General features: G+C 47.3%; 1 protein-coding gene across 6 annotated transcripts in view; it reads right to left on the bottom strand.

Annotated features, from left to right (window-relative positions):
• The window catches only part of SRPK2 (SRSF protein kinase 2), a 227,159-nt gene that overhangs the window by 16,248 nt on the left and 192,136 nt on the right, over nucleotides 1–18,775 (bottom strand). For all 6 annotated transcript variants that reach the window (XM_070424611.1, XM_070424616.1, XM_070424612.1 and 3 more), the window contains 4 exons: nucleotides 9,229–9,394; nucleotides 8,040–8,065; nucleotides 6,406–6,652; nucleotides 5,337–5,819 (listed from right to left, as the gene is read on the bottom strand). In XM_070424611.1, coding sequence (XP_070280712.1) covers nucleotides 5,337–5,819; nucleotides 6,406–6,652; nucleotides 8,040–8,065; nucleotides 9,229–9,394 — 922 coding nt within the window. The remainder of the gene's footprint in view (nucleotides 1–5,336; nucleotides 5,820–6,405; nucleotides 6,653–8,039; nucleotides 8,066–9,228; nucleotides 9,395–18,775) is intronic.

An 18,775-nucleotide genomic window follows, 5' to 3' on the forward strand; every position in this document is an offset into this window, starting at 1 on the left:
TGCGCAAGGGACCAGCCCTGCGCGGCTCCCTCCTGCATGTCTCTGGCTGCTCACTGTGTGAGGGCACATTCCCTGGTGGTCCCCACCTAGCCCGTCTGTGCATTACTACAGAGCACGGCAGCAGAGCGCCACTCTGAGCGTCATTGTACCTGCACCCCCGCCCCCCCTCTGCTTGGGATGTTAGATGATGGTTAAACAGATTAAAGGCCAGGACTCATCAGCCTGGTTAGCCTTGGACAAGGAATATTCCAGAAGAGAGATTTCCTGAGAAGACCTGGTTTTTAAGGCAAACCTCTCAAACCTCTGAGGTCCTTCACGATGGTCTTGCCAAATAATTGGCCCCTCTCAGCCCCAGGGTGACCCTGAGAGAACCTGATGGTCGGCACAGGGCCAGCCTCCTCAGGGCTCCGGGACAGAAGAGCATCTCAGACAAGTCCAGACCATGCCTGCATCACGCACAGTAACCACGGGGCCAGTGACCACAAAAGTAACCTGGTGAGGCCCAGACAGCAAATCCTGGCGCTCAGTCAGCATCTTCAGCAAATCTCAACTGACCTACAAGCTCGGAATTCTGGAGAGGATGAGGTACAGCCATGGCTTTTACTGTAGAATTCTGAAGTGGTTTTTACAGACTAAACACAACATTAAACACCCTTTGCTCAGGCAAAGCTGGGCACTGCAAAATGAACCAAACCTCCTGTGGGTGCATCTGTGCCAGGAAGCCATGGCACTGAAGAAGGCTCTGACGCCTCAGCACCCAGGGCAGCAAGGCCGGCCGTGCTCACTGTTCACAGGGCAGTGGGTAGGCGAGGTGCCTGGCACCCAGGAACACCGACACAGCCCCACAGGAGGGGCCAGAGGATGTGGAGAGCGCTCCTCTGGTTTGACCCCCAAGACCCATTCCTCAGGCTGTGGATCAATGGGGCGGGCAGACTCACATGTTCCCTTCCCGCTGACTGCCAATGCCCACTTTCCTCTTTATAAAAAGACTGATCACCATGGGCCCCATCAAAGGCCAGATCTGAGCTAAGAAGAAACACAGAAAACTCAGAAATAAGAAGGAAAGCAGCCCATAAAAAGGCACAATGTACACACCAAACAGAGAATGGGTTAAGAAGAGAGTTCCAGGACAAACAAAAATGCTACCCTGATGGATGCATGGGCAGCATGCGAAGGCTGGACAAGTCCGTGTGGCATTCAGTCAGGAGAGGCAGCAGGCAGGAAACCGAAATCTGAGGTCTGCAAAACTGGAGTAAAATCTAAGTTCCAACACCTACAAGTTCTACGACTCTGGCAAATGACTGAAGCTGTTTGAGACTCAGTGAAACGAAGGGAGAGGAAGGGACCACCCCTCCCCGCACCCGCACACACACGCACACACAGACTGTGCACGGGAGGCGGGCAGTGTCTGGCCTGTAGAGCCCGGGGCTCCCCGTGCCAGCGGCAGGGGAAGGACCTGCTGCAGGGACATGCGGTCATCCCCTGGCTCAGGTGTGAGGCAGTGACCACCTCACAAACAGCACTATGGAATTTACCTTAAACATGTAATTGTATAAAAGCACAGAGAAGGTAAAAGAGAACTTTCTTCTGAGTACCTGACTGTAATATTCAAAAAGTCATTTAAACATCTGCATAATGGAATACTACGCTGCTATAAAAAAAAAGAACTCTTACCATTTGCTACAGCATGGATGGACCTGGAGAGAATTATGCTAAACAAAAAGTCATTCAAACACAGGTACAATCACGCTTGCTGCACAGTCACACCCATTTTACTGCTCCCAAGGAGAGAGTGGCGAGTGGAAAGAGTTCACTCCAGGAAGGGCTGCGGCCCTGAAGCCATTCCTGATAAACTGGTCTCAGGGTGACACTGTGTTCCCTCCACTTGAAACCATCCTAGAAACTAGTAAGATGACAGCCAGGGGGGCCTACGAGTGACAAAACAGCCGCCATCACTGCACTGCAAGGCTCTATTCTAGGCCCAGATTGATACTTTATTCATTCATTCATTTTAAATCCTCACCCAAGGACATCTCCTCCATTGATTTCTAGAGAGATTGGAAGGGAGGGAGGGAGGAAGAGGAGGGAGAGAGAGAGAGAAACATCGACGTGAGAGAGACACATTGATTTGTTGCCTTCTGCACATGCCCTGACCTGGGGCTGGGGAACCTGCAACCAAGGTACATGCCCTTGACTGGGAATCCGGGTATCGAACCCAAGACTCTTCAGTCCATGGGTCGATGCTCTAACCACTGGGAAAAACCACATTGATACTTTAGTTTGAAGTATCTGTAATGGGAGGCATGAATGCCCTCTTGATATGCAGATTCAGTACCAAATGCAAGGAGCAAAACTAGGAGATTTAGTGCCCAAACCCGACCCATTATCTGTTCCAGGTGCTGTCTTGGCACAGGAAACAGCATAAACAAGACAAATGAGGTTCACCCACCACACCCCAAATTAGGTAACGCATGTACCGGCTGGGAGTATGGGCAATAAAGTAAATAAAATGAGTCACACACCATGTCAGGTGGCTCTATATGCTCTGAAGAAAAGCAAAGCAAAGAAAGGAGTGGATAATGGAGGGTGTTCAGGGGAGGTCTTTCCTGAGTCGGGAGACCTGAGGAAGGGAGTCTGGGAAGGGAGCTCTAGGCAAGGGAGGTGGAGTGCAAAGAGCCACCAAGACACCCGCTGGTGCTTCTGAGAAACTTCAGAACGAAGTTAGTGTGGGAGGTACAGAATGAGCCCAGGAAGTAGACCCAGGGGATGTTAGGGAAATGACAGGCAGGGAGCAGATTGCAGAGAGCTGTAAGCGTTAGCACTGTGCCTCCGGGGCCATGCTCAGTGGACCGGATAAGCTTTCAACAAGCTCTCTCTTTGGACTGCTCTCCAGAGAATGGCTAGGGAGTGAGAGCAAAGTGAGATGGGCAGAGAACCTGTGTTAGTTACAGCAGCCTAGGCAGGACTGACAGTGACATGGTCACTATTAGGTGAGAGGGAAAGGATCCAAAATAGACCAACGTTCTTGCAAGGGAAAGCCGATGCCACCACGCTGCCTCAAGTCTCCGCCCCTCGGCCGGAATGAGCCAGGGTCTAGTAGTCTATGGATCTAGCAGCGAACAACCCAAGAGGAATCCTGCCTCCTCCCTCAACCTTCTAGGCTACCCCATTACTCCAGGGAAAGCCCACATTCTCCAGCCTGGTATGTACGCCTTCCTTCAGACTTCTCACTCTGGCCTGGCCTCTTCTTCAACTACGCTCTGCTGTAATGAAAAGGATCTAAACAAATTCTATGTCGTCCATTTGGCAATTCACCATTGAATTGTTCACAGGAGCTGCTGTACGTGTAATCACTTTCTGCGTTTGGCTCATCAAGGTTATACTCCTTGGGGTTTGGGCAATCTTCTTCATCATCGTCTTCATCATAAAAGCTTGTTTCTCTGCCTTGTATTCATTAAGTACTAAGTGGCACCCACCAGCCTCTAGATCACACCCCTTTCGTGCGGGAAACACCTCCCATGGGGGGACGGGTGGGATGCTGGCCCATGGTTATGAAACAGCCAAGCTGAAAACCAAAATGAGAACCTCCCATCACATGCCTGGATGAGGAGATCCTGTCCCTGCTATGTCCCTAGAATATGACCATATTCAAAAGGTCTGTTTGGTAAGAAGAGACTGGGCTCAATGAAAAAAGAAAAAAAAAAAAAAGAACTTTGCCCTTGCTGGTTTGGCTGGTGGATAGAGCGTTGGCCTGCAGACCAAAGGATCCCAGGTTCAATTCCGGTCAAGAGCACGTACCTTGGTTGCTTGCTCCTCCCCAGTCTGGGCCCCAGTTAGGGCCTGTGCAGGAGGCAACCAATCGATGTGTTTCTCTCATATCGATGTTTCTCTCTGTCTTTCCCTCTCTTCCACTCTCTCTAAAAGATCAATGGGGAAAAACCAGACCTAATAGTTCTCCCTGCCTCTCCCAGCACTCATGCAACAGACAGGGTGCTGGGGATGGATGGAATGTGTGTTGGAGAGAGTAAAATTTTGATTGTGAGTAGAAAAAAGTGGGAGAAAGGAAAGAGTAGAAGAATGTAACCAAATATCACTGATTTGTTTGTTCACTACTCAACAAATGTTTATCTTAGAATCAAGTTAGATGCTGAGGATATAAAGAGAAAAATACATAGCCCTTTCAAAGAGATTTTACATCCTAGTGAAGAGAAAAACAATGGAGATGAACAATGACCATGCACTTAAGGAAAGTTGACCAGCAGGGAAAGAGGGGAAAGGGATCAGGCTGGCAGGGGAACACAGGACTCGTGTTTGAGCTGCTACCTGACCAAACAACGAAAAGTTTGCCAAAAGCATGGACAATGGATAAACAGGAGGAAACATTCCAGGCCAGCGGGAAGCACAAGTGAAGGGACAGAAGCATGAGCGAACATGCCTGGTGCACACAGATGCTCGTTATTGTGTCTTGAAAAGAAAGGGGAAGAGGCTATGCTACACTTGGTGCCCAGCAGTCAGAGCAGTGTTGGCAGCCTGAGAGTAAGACACGCAGAGGTGAGTGCTTCCTTAGACGAACCTACATCCCACGTGAAGCATCTTGTAAGAGCCTTTAAAAGGTTCTGCTCGGAGTAAAGGTAAACAGGATCAGACCGTGTGCAGCAAGGCGGCTCTGCAGGCCTTTCCTTCCTGCTGAAATGGAAGGGCTGCAGACCTGGCTGAGCTATCTGCAGGCTGGCTCGCCCACCAACTGTCTGTTAAACACTCGTCAGCAGAGGGAGCCGTGGAGGTCTGTGAGGCCAGAATGGAAACCAGCCATGGTGCCCAGGGTTTGCTTACTTGGCAGGTCACGGCAGAGTTGTGTCACGTGGCATTCACATTTAAATCCTTGCCACTGCCTTTAAAATGGCAGCAACCAAGTCCTATAATCAGGAATAAGTATCAAAATAAAGACACCCCTTCTCAATCAGACAAAGAACAGGCACCTACCTCTCTGGATAGGAACAAAACAAACCAAAAACTAAATATCACAGATGGAAGTATAAATTAAACTACACATTCTAGAAAGCTACAGGTATAAGTTCTTAAACTTGGAAGGTTCTTAGAAGATGTCACTAAATATAGAGAGAATGAGACAAGCTCAGAAATGGATCTGAGACGTAGAGAGCAAGAGAAAGTGGCACAGGCTATACTTTATGTTACATTAATTATTCACGAGTACACAGATAAAATGGAAGTGGTGTGGCAGACAGACATGGCCTTCCCACCTCCAGCCAATTCCCTCCTTTGTCAAGTGTGACTCAGACCACTGAGGCAGGTACCTGATGGGGAGAGACACTTACTTTTTGGCAAATCCCCGGTGCTGGAGGCCGAAACCGTCCTGCTCCTGTCGTGGGACGGGCTGCTCTCCTCCTGCTCAGTAAGCGGGGATCCGTCGGAAAGTGCAGAGCCACAAGCCACAGGTTCTAAGGGCCCAGAGGACAATGATGTGGAAAACTCTGGAAACTGTGACTCGGGAATTTTATGTCGTCCATTTGGCAATTCACCATTGAATTGTTCATAGGAGCTGCTGTAGGTGTAATCACTTTCTGCGTTTGGCTCATCAAGATTATACTCCTCGGGGTTTGGGCAATCTTCTTCATCATCGTCTTCGTCATCCAGCTGCTGCTCCAACAGGAACGGGCCGTTCTCAATGTGGCCATTGGTTCTGGGTGATTCTATCCACGTGGGGTCTATGTTCTCAAGCTCCTGTTCACCATCGTCTTCATCCTTCTCAATGTTTTCCTTCTCAGCATCTTCTTTCTCTTCCTGGTCCTCAGCTTCACCTTAAAAGGTTGATGAGTGGAGAATTAGAACTTGTTACCTCCTTACCACAATGGCACTAGGCACTTATCTCCTCCAACAAGAGAGAACTCTAAATGTGCGTAACTTATGCACTACACAGCAAACACCGCTTGGCTCTCAGGGTAATGTCCTCAGGTTTCCGAAATCTTAATTTGCATTTATTAAGTAACTGGCCTTCTCTTATTAGAAAAAGTTAGCTCCTGGGGGAAAATGATCTAATAGTTGCATTTCCATTTCTACCGTCTCATCTGTAACCCTCAGGGAAGGTTTGTGGGTATAGTACTATTAGGTAAAAAGTTAATTACAAAATAAAAGACAATCATCAGCATGATAGAGACATGGAGTTTCTCAGATATTTCCCATGTTTTAAAAAACTTGTGAAAATATTAACATATTTCTGGCATCTGTTTTACAAATGAATTACCAGACAGTTCCCCATATTCCTGAGTAAAAGAGAACCCTCCTCACTCTGAAGCAGCACGGCCACCCTTTGTGGTGCCCTGGGGGAGGGTCCCTGTCAGTGAGGCCCTGGGCCCTCTCTGCAGCCCCTTCTTCCGAGAGACTGACCGTTGTCCAGCGCAGGCTCTCCCTCAGCAGCCTCCTCTAGCACTGCTGTTTTTAGTTTCACCTCTGGGCGGTATTCATCATCTTGCTCATTAGAAGGTACAGCTGATGTGATGTTTTCTTCTATTATTTTCCTTTCAGCTTCGCGTTCCAATTCTTCTATTTCCTGCAGGCGCTTTTCCAGTAACTCAGCCTGCCTTTTCTGCTTCTTTTTCAGTTTTTTCTTTTTGTTTTTAGAAATTTTTCCTATCTACAACATGGTAAGAAAATACCACAGGTCAGTTTGCTTCTTCTGAAAGCACTATGCAATAGTATAAAGCCTGGAAGTATAGCAAATACTAACAAAGTCTGGTTTTTTTCCAGATCGTATTCAATTAAAATCACATGCCCAGACATGAGATCTACCTGGTGGCTAGGGTTACAGTCAAACCAGAAAAAAAGGAACCAATGTAATATCAAATAATAGGTGCTACCCTCAGAGGGATGTAGCTTAAATCCAATTAAGTTTTTTCCATTGAAACTCTGAGAAGTACTGAATATGCTGAGATAAGAAGCACCACTTGCCAGTTTTATGTGCTGCTGCTTGTACACAAAGTAACAAAGTCCCCTCTCCTTACTACCTAACCAAGGTGCCTGCCAAAAAAGAAAGGCCTGCCAAAACAGGTTTCCTTCACAGGTGGTCAACGGCACTGTTTGTGTTTGGGTCTCACACACTGAGCTGTTATCAACAGCCAAGACTGCACGAATGTAGGAAATGAGCCCAGGAAGTAAAGGAAAAAAGAGAAAAGCGCCTCCAATGATAGGCATCTAACTTAGAAGCTACTAGCCATGAGAGCCTCCAGTTTTCACAGATCAAAGCCAGCTGCTCGAGTCGTGGGGAACTATGGAGAACGGCACAGCTCACCGCCTCGCAGGCCCGGTGGCGCAATTATTACCACTCCCCTTCTACTGGGACTTCCACTCCAAACTGAGGGCTGTGGCAGCACCCTGCATTCCTGGGCATTTCCTTTCAAAGCTCTAAAATCTGTAGGTGACGAGATAGAGACATTCAATCGTCCCCTGGACCCAGCTGCGGTCAGGGCTGCTGGGCAGGGTTTCTTTCCAGGCAGCCTGCTTCATTTGACTGGACTTAGTGTTTTCACAGGACCACAAAAAAGATAATCTCTCCCATATTTAACTACTAGCTAGGGGGGAAAATTTAGAGCTGCATTAGAAAAACAGGTAACTTGGAAGCCAATGAGAACTAAGGTGAAGTGTTTTCAGAATGATCACACTCCAAACTCTATTTCTATCACCTCATATTTCACCAAGCTCGGCCAACAGCACTCCAGAAAGCACGCAAGGAAAATGAAGATCAAACTTGGAACCGCTCTAACTATTTTTAAGCCTAAAATTCAGTTCAGCTTACCAAAACAGTTTAAGTCTTATATATTCAAGGATACACAGCATTTGTAAACATACCTGTGTATTATATTACTATATATTAGGACATCTGTGATTGAGAAAGGAACCAAAACAATATATGACCAATTCCCTCAACCTACCCTTAAATGAAAAATTGTTGCAGAAAGAAACAAACTACTGTTACACTGTGAAAAGTTTAGTAATGAGCAGTTGCTTTTAAGATTAGTACTTACAGGTTTTTGCTGTGGAGCCGTACTCACTAAAACAAACAAACAAACAAACAAAAAAAGACAGTTTAGAGGGAAATTAATATCCTTATTAAATTGTAAAATGAAATAATTACTGTCTTTTAATGGCTATCCAACTTCAACAATTTAAATACTAGAACTTCTGAATCAAAGAGATCCAAGTCTAAAGAATGTTTACCCAACTCAAATGAATGGTTCTTAAAAATCATAGCAATAGCTGTTCAATATGGAACCATTTCTCTTGTTTATCTAAAATTAAATAACCATTTAAAAATAAAATGAAATGAATAACCATTCATTTCAGAAATAGGCCATCCAAAAGCACTGACTAATAACTTAAGAAAATGGAAGATTCACAAATGAAGTCATTGAACCAACTTGTTTTATAAACAATGAAACAATTTAGATGAGATGTTTGAAAATTATTTAGCAAGTTTGTACAACTAAAGTAAATCAAATATTGCAGCAAATATTCTACAAATCAAATGACCAGACCTTGCCAGCCTCAAAAGCTTGACAGACTAAAAGGGTCCATGATCTAGGAAAACACCGATGGTAGAAATAAGATTCAGAGGTGCTGCATCTCCCAAGCCCCCGTCAGTCACAGGGCTGCAGCCCTGAGCCTACTCGCCTGCCTGACAGCCTGGGGCACACACACTGTGAGGAGAGGGGAGAGAATAGTCAACCCCTCACTGCCACCTTCGTAGTCAGGGAAAACCAGAAATTAAACTTGATATACTAATACTCAAGTCACTTGGTCTTTCCCCCCGTCCCTGGGATCTGTAACTGATTCCAAACCCACTAGGTGGACTATGACTGAGGTAACTGTGCTAACTGGAGACTAGGAGGCATGCTAACAAGCCTGAAGCTAGAAAAAACTCTGATGACTACACGTCGGCTACATAAGCCCGCTGCTATATATTCTTCTGCAGAGAAGTGGGCAACAGAAGGAAATGTGCAAAGGTAAGAACTGAAATGACCTTTTAAGCGAGAACAAAGAACTCAAATGTGAAAGTGTAATTTGAAGCATCTTCCTTCTTAAGAAAAAAGTCGTTATTTCTGTCCATCAGGTTCTTACCAAAGTTCCTAATACGTACACAGCTGCCTCAGCATGCAACTGTGCAAGCTCTCAATGTTCCCAAGCTGACTGAGACAGAGCTGGCCTGGCCCTCACCTGCAGACCCTGACGGAGGAGGAGCACCCGCTTTCTGCCACTCCGTGGCCTCCGCTGCCATTCTGCGCACGTACGCGTCGTCCACACACATCAAGATGTTTTCCGGCTTTATGTCAGTATGAATGATCTTGCATTTACTGTGTAGATAATCTAACCCCTGAAGTACCTGATCACAATGAAATTAAGAGAAGAGATAAGTTATTTATACCTTTATTAGTCAACATTCATTTGTAAAATAGGTAATATTGTCACAAGGCACAAAATTCAAAAGACAAAAAACGATATTTAATAAAAATCTCCTCCCACCCCAGCTCTTTCCCACAAGCAACCAATGTGTATCACTCTGGAGATAATTTATGCTCACGGAAACAAATGCATCTACACATACATCTATATATACATTTTTTAAAAAGACTTACTGATTTTTACAAAGACAGGAAGGGAGAGGAAGAAAGAGAGAAACATCAATGTGAGAGCGAGACATCAATTGGCTGCCTCCTGCATATCCCCTATCAGGAATCAAGCCCACAAGCCAGGTATGTGCCCTGATTAGGAATCAAACCGGCCTTTCGGTGCCTGGGATGATGCCCAACCAACTGAGCCACACCGGCCAGGGCTATATAAACTTTTATAATAACTTTATTGAAATGTAATTTAGATACCAAACAGTTCACCCTTATAAGTGTATAAGTTTATGGTATTTAGATGTGCAGCCATAGCCACTATCTAATTTAGAACACTTTCATTACCCAAAAAGAAACACTATACTCATTGGCAGTCATTCTCCATCCGCTCCAAACTCCTTCAGCCTTAAGCAACCACTAACTTACTTTCTATCTTATTCTGGACATCTACACTAATAAAAGAGAAACATGGTAATGAGCGTACAACCGCTACCCTTTTCATTGGCTAATCAGTGAGTATATGCAAATTAACTGTCAGCCAAGATGGCGGCCGGCAGCCAGGCACTGAAGCGAGCATGAGGCTTGCTTGCTGCGGACTCCAACGTTCCCCGCCTCACTTGCCGGCCTCTCAGCTGCAACTCTAACCAACTATGTACTATGTTGCAAATAAGAAGCTAAACAAAACCCCAGAAATCAGCCAGACTGAAAGCCAGGCGGACTGAAACATTGTATCGATGTTTTCAGCAGCGAGGCCTCAGAGCTAAAGCTGGCCCAGAATAAAAAGAAAAAGAAAACAAGGAGTGGTTGGAAGCTTTAGTCACTCGCCAGCCGGAAAACAGCCCTCAGCCCCTCACCCAGACTGGCCAGGCACCCCAGTGGGGACCCCCACCTTGATCCAGGACACCCTTCAGGGAAAACCAGCCAGCCCCCTCCCGTGCACCAGAGCTCTATCCTATATAGTAAAAGGGTAATATGCCTCCCAGCACCGGGATCAGCAGAGCAGCGAGGCCTCCTGGCACCGGGATCAGCGTGACAGGGGGCAGCGCCCAAACCCCCTGATCGCCCTGCGGCTCTGTGTGTGACAGAAGGCGGGGCCACAACCTCCCTATCCACCCTGCTCTGTTCATGACAGGGAAAGGCGCCCCAACCCCCTGATCAGCCCTGCTCTGTGCCTGATAGGGGGGAGCTCCACAATCCTGATTGCCCTGCGACTCTGTGTTTGACAGGGTGCGGCACACCAACCCCCTGATAGGCCTGCGGCTGTGTGTGACAGGGGGCGGGGCCACAACCTCCCTATCTGCCCTGCTCTGTTCGTGACAGGGGAAGGCGCCCCAAACCCCCCCTCCCCCACAGGCCCTGCTCTGTGCCTGATAGGGGGGAGCTCCCCAATCCCCTGATTGCCCTGCGGCTCTGTGTTTGACAGGGTGCAGCACACTAACCCCCTGATCGGCCCTGCTCTGTGTGTGACAGGGTGTGGCGCCCCCCCCACCCCCCCACGGGCCCTGCTTTGTGTGTGACAGGGTAGAGCCATAACCTCTCCATCGGCCCTGCCCCGAGTGTGACAGTGGTGGCGCCCCAACCCCCTGATCGGCCCTGCTCTGTGGGTGATAGAGGGTGGCGCCCCAACCCCCCTCCACAGGCCTTGCTCTGTGTGTGACAGGGTAGAGCCATAACCTCCCCATTGGCCCTGCCCTGAGTGTGACAGGGTGCAGCGCCCCAACCCCCTGATCCACCCTGCTCTGTGTGTGACAGGGGGCGGTGCCCCAACCCCCTGATCAGCCCTGCTCTGTGCATGACAGGGGGGAGCTCCCCAAACCCCTGATTGACCCTGCTCTGTGTGTGATAGAGTACGGAGCCCCAACCCCCCCTAATGGGCCCTGCTCTGTGAGTGAAGGGGCAGTGCCCCAACCCCCTGATGGGCCCTGCTCTGTGAGTGACAGGGGGCAGTGCCCCAATCCTCCGATTGGCCCTGCTCTGAGAGTGACGGGGCAGCGCCCCAACCCCCTGATCGGCCCTGCTCTGTGCGTGACAGGGGATGGCGCCGCTACCTCCCCATCGACCCTGCCTTGAGTGTGACAGCGGGCGGTGCCCCACCCCCCCAATCGGCCCTACCCTGAGCGTGACTGAGGGTGGCAATCACAACCTCCCGATCCGCCCTGCTCTGTGCATGATGGGGCAGCGCCCCAACTCCCCAATTGGCCCTGCTCTGAGCCCGACCAGGGGCTGCACCTAGGGATTGGGCCTGCCCTCTGCCACCCGGGAGCAGGCCTAAGCCAGCAGGTCGTTATCTCCCGAGGGGTCCCAGACTGCGAGAGGGCACAGGCCGGGCGGGGGACCCCCCACCCCCTGCCCCCCGAGTGCACAAATTTTTGTGCACCGGGCCTCTAGTCTTACCTAATAATAGACAAACATGTAAATTGACCGTCCCTCGGCTACACTCACCAGCCAATCCAGAGAGTATGCAAATTAACCCAACAAAGATGATGTGCCCGGGAACATCATCGGGCACCCAGGTCACTCTGAGGTAGGCCCCGTGTGGGCCCTGAGCAGCCTTGGAAGGGCCTGAGCAAGGGGGCTCCTGGGCAGGGCCTGAGCCTGCGATCAGAGCCGAGGGGGCCCCTGCCCACGCCTAAAGCCTCGGCCAGAGCCCGCAATGGGAGGAAGCAGGGGCAGAGCCAGCAATCGGAGGGAGCTGGGGGTCCCCTGCCCAGGCCTAAAGTCCCGGCCAGAGGCCTTAGGCCTGGGCAGGGGCCGAGCCAGAGATGGGAGGGAGCTGGGGGTTCCTTGCCCAGGCCCTGAGGCTTTAGGCCTGGGCAGGGGCCAAGCCAAGGTTCAGTGTGAACTACAGAGGAAACACCTTTTCTGACCGCTCATCGGCTAAGCTCCCTGTATACCACTGGTAATATTCTTAGTAACTTGGGTAATAAGAATCCAAGAAGGTGACCTAGGGTTTTTCCACCACACTCCTGGAGAAAAAAAACACAGATCCGCTGCTGGAGTGCTAAGAAATGTCATATCCTGCCCTAGTCGTTTGGCTCAGTGGATAATGCCTCGGCCTGCTGACCGCAGGGTCTGGGTTCAATTCTGACCAAGGGTATGTACCTAGGTTGCAGGCTCCTCCCTGGCCAGGGCCCAAGTCAGGGCTCATGCAGGAGGCAACCAATCAAAGTGTTCCTCTCACTCTGATGTTTTTCTCTGTCTTTCTCTTTCTCTTCCAATTCCCTAAAAATCAATGGAAACATATCCTCAGGTGAGGAAAAAAAAAAAAAAAGGAAAGAAATGTCATATCCAATGAAAGACACATCTTGAAAATGCCTAAAGAAAGTTGTCATTTTTTCATGGTGAAGGAACTAGAGCAGGGGTGGGCAAACTTTTTGACTCGAGGGCCACAATGGGTTCTTAAACTGGACCGGAGGGCCAGAACAAAAGCATGGATGCAGTGTTTGTGTGAACTAATATAAATTGAAAGTAAACATCATTACATAAAAGGGTATGGTCTTTTTTTTTTTTTTTTTTTTTTAGTTTTATTCATTTCAAACAGGCCGGATCCGGCCCGCGGGCCATAGTTTGCCCACGGCTGGACTAGAGTCTGTGTTGATGAAAACCCTTGGTGGCTGCAGTGAGTGGCAGTGGCTGCAGCAGCAGGGTGATGGGGCTGGTGCCTTCCCCTGATCAGCCCGGTCGCCTCCCACAAAGGGATGCCAGACTGTGGCTTAGGCCCACTCCCCAAGGGGAGCAAGGAGTGGGCCTAAGCCGTCAGTAGGACATCCCCTGAGGGCTCCCAGTATGTGAGAGGGGGCAGGCTGGGCTGAGAGACCCACCACCCCCTGCCCCCCTCCCCCCAGTGCACGAATTTTGTGCACCAGGCCCCTAGTTTTATATATAAGTGAAATCATACATAGTGGTCTTTTGTAAGTGGTTCATCCAAATATAGCATGTATCAACACTTCATCACTCCTTTTCATTGTTAAACAATGTTCCACTCGATATACCATATTTTGTCTAGCCATTCACTCAATGGGCATTTGGGGTTTTTCCACTTTTGGACTGCTACAAATGAAATTGCCATGAACATTCACATACAAGTTTCTGTGTGGATATATGTTTTTATTTTCTTGGGTATATACCTAGGAGTGCAACTGTTGGATCATTGGGTAACTCTATGTTCAGCCCTTTGATAAACTGCCAGACTGTTTTATACAGTAGCTACACCACTTTCCGTTCTCAGTGGCCACGTGTGAAGGTTCTGATGTCTTCCTCATAGCCAGCGCTTTCTCTGTCTTTTTCATTTCAGTGACTGTAGTGGATAGGAAGAGTATATCTCACTGATGACTAATGATGTGCATATATTTTTAATAATGCAGGAAAGGAGGTCGAAGTTTTTTTGGACTTACTTCCATGGGAGAGGAATTTTTTCAATTATTTCCATAAGCAATTATTTTTAAAATACAGATCATGTTCCTATACATTAGAAATTCAATATGGTCAATGAATATTAACATTTAATAAATATCATTAAACCATTTTAAGTCATTTAGGGGTCTTGTCCACAATAGACAAGTGGGGAAAAGACAAGCAGAAGATATATGATATCACTCAACTCTGGAAAGTTCGCAGTAAAAACCTAACACTTCTGTCTACCTTGAGTATATGGCTAAACGACCTTAGCAGACAAGAGAGCATCAAGAAGTGAGGGTACAGATACAGAGATTTCAAAAAGAGAAAACAGAATGACTATCTTTCAAGTAGGATGAAAATCCCTCATCTAGTCTTACCCCCTCTTTTCTAGCCACACAGTATACTACGTGTTTGATACATAGCAATAAACAAAGTCCCCTGGCTTCATGGGCTTACAGCGTCCTCATGTTATCACAGAGCTTACTGCTTCATGCCAGGGGAGAGGGGTTGTCCAAGAAGAAACCAAGTTGAATCATGGGGATAGTAAACACAATTTAGAATGTGGACAAGTTCCTAGTAATAGTACCAGTAAATGTCAACACTTTTCCTAAAAGATCTTTCACCACCATCTCATCCTCAAGTAGCTTTTATCTTTATACCTCAGGTCCTTCACATTCTCAGGCTGTTTTACCATGTGGGAGGCTGCACAGGTACAAGTACATGAGATTCACTATCCAAATGTGTTCATATGAGTTCCCCATAACAATGAGGCTATCAAGATGAGCAAAGTGTTCTCAGCAAGAAGTTAAGAGTCCAGATTTTTTAAATGTTGCTATTGCACACAACTGGGTTAACTTTCAGTAAGAAGCATAGTTTGTAACATCTGACTATGAAAATAAGCAAAAGACTTCACCACTGGAACAAATTAAGTTAATTAAGATTATGTAAGTCATTAAAGGAAAGAAAATGGTTAAGAGATGAAGCATTAAAACACAACCTCGGGGGTCACACTGTTACTAAACACTGCTCACTCACTCACTGGGCAAGGTATCTGAGCTTCCATTTTCATATCTGTAAAAGGGGGGGAATATATCTGTTAGAAATATAGTGAGAATTAGAAATAATCTGTGGAAATCATAAAAACAAGGTCTAGCTTACAGGAAGCTCAAAATAAGTGATATAACTGAACTAAGCCAGAAGACTTGTATTATTGACTAAATAACTATAACTTGATTAAGTCATTTCTTAAACTTCTCTAGGCTCAATTCTCCCATAGCTAACATGAATGGGCTCTACTTGATATTCTCTGTGGTAATAAAGTTACATAATCTGATTCTGCAGTTTCTTTTAATTCTAGACTACTATTTTTTAAAACCTTTAGCTGTAAGCTAAGAACAATAGTTTTATTTATTTTTTTTAATGTCATTTCTGCCCTGGCCGGTTTGCTCAGTGGACAGAGCGTCAGCCTGCGAAGTGAAAGGTCCCAGGTTCGATTCCGGTCAGGGGCACATGCCTAGGTTGTGGGCTCAATCCCCTGTGGGGGGCTTGCAGGAGGCAGCCAATCAATGATTCTCTGTCATCATTGATGTTTCTATCTCTCTCTCTCCCTCTCCCTTCCTCTCTGAAATCAATAAAAATATATGCATATATAAAAAAATGTCATTTCTGTTCTCAGCCATTGAGGTTTAAAGCAATAAAAGCACTCCAGAATCCAGAATCCAACAATAATGGCAATCTTACAACCATTTATGCAGAATTACTATGATGATGCAAAAAATAAAATAAAAATCTAGGAAGCAAGCTTCATGCTCAAGGATAGGTCTCCCCTTGCATATTCTGAAAAATAGTTAAAAGGAGCCTTTACTAATCTCCCCTCTGTTGCCTTCATTTGTCAAATCTTAAGTATTTCTCTCCTGCCTAAAAAAACACACATACTGCCCTGACAGGTTTGGCTCAGTGGATAGAGCGTCGGCCTGCAAACTCAAGGGGCCCAGGTTCAATTCCTGTCAAGGGCATGTACCTTGGTTGTGGGCACATGCCCAGTAGGGAGTGTGCAGGAGGCAGCTGATTGATGTTTCTCTCTCATCGATGTTTCTAACTCTCTATCCCTCTCCCTTCCTCTCTGTAAAAAAAAAAAAAAAAAGAAAAAAATCAATGAAATATATTAAAAACACACACACACACATACTTGGCCTCAGCAGCAGGAGGCAGCAGAGGCTGCACAGATCTTTGGGCTGCTTTGAAAGCTGAGCTCCATCTAACCACACATGGGCCAGGGACAGGGTTGCAGCCACTCAAGGAGCCCACACACCCTCCTGGAGCAGGGGCCAGTTTTCTCCACAGGAGTCAGGCACGCAGGTCAGCAGCAGCACAGAAGTGAAGGCAGAGCCCAAGGCTGAGAGCAAGAGAAGCCCCAGTTCTCGGTCAGGAACTAACTACCCATGGCTCAGAGCAGCTCCCTTCTCTCAAGTTCAGCTGTAAAGTAAGGGGTTTGGTCAAGACTGCCTCTAACTTTTTTTCTATACACCTATGAAACATGTCAGAGCTCATCTATTACTGGCGTTAGCAACATAAATCTGCTCCTATCCACCACAGCTTGCTTGAAATAGGAGTAAGTTGAGAGTACAGTAATGTGGAGACTTCTCTCAAAGGCATCTCCCTGGCCCTGCGCATGCACCACCCAGACTGATGCTGTCCCCAAAATCCTAAACTGCAAAGAGAAACAGAATGAAGACTGCCGGTCAAGATGACAGCGTAGGTAAACACGGTACTCACCTCCTGTCACAACCACATCAGAATTATAACTAAACTACAAAACCATCATTCAGAACCACCTGAAATCTAGCTGAATGGAAACCCTACAACTATGAAATTAAAGAAGCTACACTGAGACTGGTAGGAGGGGCAGAGATGTGGAGCAGGCGGGTCCCACACTCACATAAACATCAGAAGGGATATCTCGGCTGTGGAGGTACCCCCTGAGGAGCGAGGGGTCCCAGCCTCACACCAGGCCTCCCAAACCAGGATTCCAGGGCCAGGAGGAGAAGGCCCTATAACTTCTGGCTATAAAAACCAGCAGGCATTGAGGCTGAGAGGGAAGACACGGCAGTTGGAGTCCCAGGCAGTTCCTCTTAAAGGGCCTGCTCACAGACTTACTCAGACTCACTCACTCTGAGCTCCAGAGCTGGGGCAGCAGCTTGTAAGGCGCTAGAGGCATACAGGGAGGAACTGAATTCTGCAGCATCACAGGAAGAGCTGGAGATGGGTCAGGGGCAGCTTTCTCTAAGACAGAAGTGCTGGCAAAGGCCCAGCTCCTTTTCTGAGACACCCACACAACACCAATTGTGGGCCCACCCCAAGCCCATTCCAGTGGCTTTTCCACACAAATGGCCTCTCTTGCCTCATGCTTTAGGCTTTCCTAAAAATCTCTCAAACAAACAACATCTGGCCTGGTGTACCCCATACCTCTTGCTGAGTGGCCTGGCCAGGCCCAACACTATCAGCAGCCCGTCTTGTTGGCAGCTTGGCCTCTCCTGGGTACCTCCAAGCCCAGCACAAGTAGCAGCAATCTGCAGATTGCTCTGTAGCTTGTGCCAGGTGGCCCCAGAGCCAGCATGTCCTCGGGTGAGGATTAAAAAAAGAAGAAAAACACATAAAAATACGAACAACAAAATGTTAATAAATACCTATCTCTTGACAATTAAATATAAAAAACAAAATAAACAGAACAGAAACAGACTCATAAATACACAGACTACTTTGGTGGTTGCCAAACAGGTTGGGGGGAGGGGGGTTTGGGGGCATGAGTGAAAAAGGTGAAGGAATTAAGAATTATAAATTGGTTGTTACAGAATAGTCATGGGGATGTAAAGTACAGCAGACAGAATATAGTCAATAACATAACTGTGTGGTGTCAGGTGGGTACAATATCAGGATGGTCCCTTAGAAAGTTATGTGTCTAATCACCAGGATGTACACCTGAAACTAATAATAATATGTATGCCAACTGTAACTGAAAAATAAATGATTTTAAAAGAGAGAAACAGAATGAGAGCAATTTTCCAAATTATTTTATGACTCCGGTCACAACTCGGGGACTTTCTTCCTTCCCACCTGAACAAAGGACACAGGGTATGAAGACTTCGCCTGCCTCCCCGTCTGTGGGTAAGGCCCTGCTAATGCAGCTCCAAGGGAAACCACCACAGCCAGACGAGCTGGCAGATGGGAGTGGGCTGGCCCTGACCTAGGGTGCTTCCCTGAGACAGACTTCTTGTAAGTGTGGACGTGACACCAAAGGGATTCTCTCTAGCCCAGAATCTCTCTTACTAGGAAACTAACACTCCCACTGGCTTTCTCCTCCTCACTAAGACAGATATGAGGCAAATCCTACAACTGCTTCTGACAAGCATGACGATAAGAAGAATGGAGAAGTGTGGGAAAAGAACTGGATACTCCAACCAGTCTCAGTAGACACTGTCCTTATCCACCTTGGACTGAAATAGGCCCCGGCTCCTAGCTCTTTCAAACAGTGACTAGTGAAAACCGATGAGAAAATCCAGCAGTTGTACTGCTGAACACAGTCAGGACAAAAGGTAAATCCTCTGTGCCCTGCATTTAGATGCACAGTGTAATGAGCTGGGAAAGAGGCTTCACTACCTGGAAATATGTCACCGTATTTCCGAGTCAAGAACCCAACATTTTGAGGAGAATTCCAAGTTAGTACAGAATCAATCATGTGCACCACC

This window comes from Myotis yumanensis, unplaced genomic scaffold (assembly GCF_028538775.1).
Source record: "Myotis yumanensis isolate MYYU_CA2020_CCGP unplaced genomic scaffold, mMyoYum1.0.hap1 SCAF_9, whole genome shotgun sequence".
Taxonomy (NCBI): domain Eukaryota; kingdom Metazoa; phylum Chordata; class Mammalia; order Chiroptera; family Vespertilionidae; genus Myotis; species Myotis yumanensis.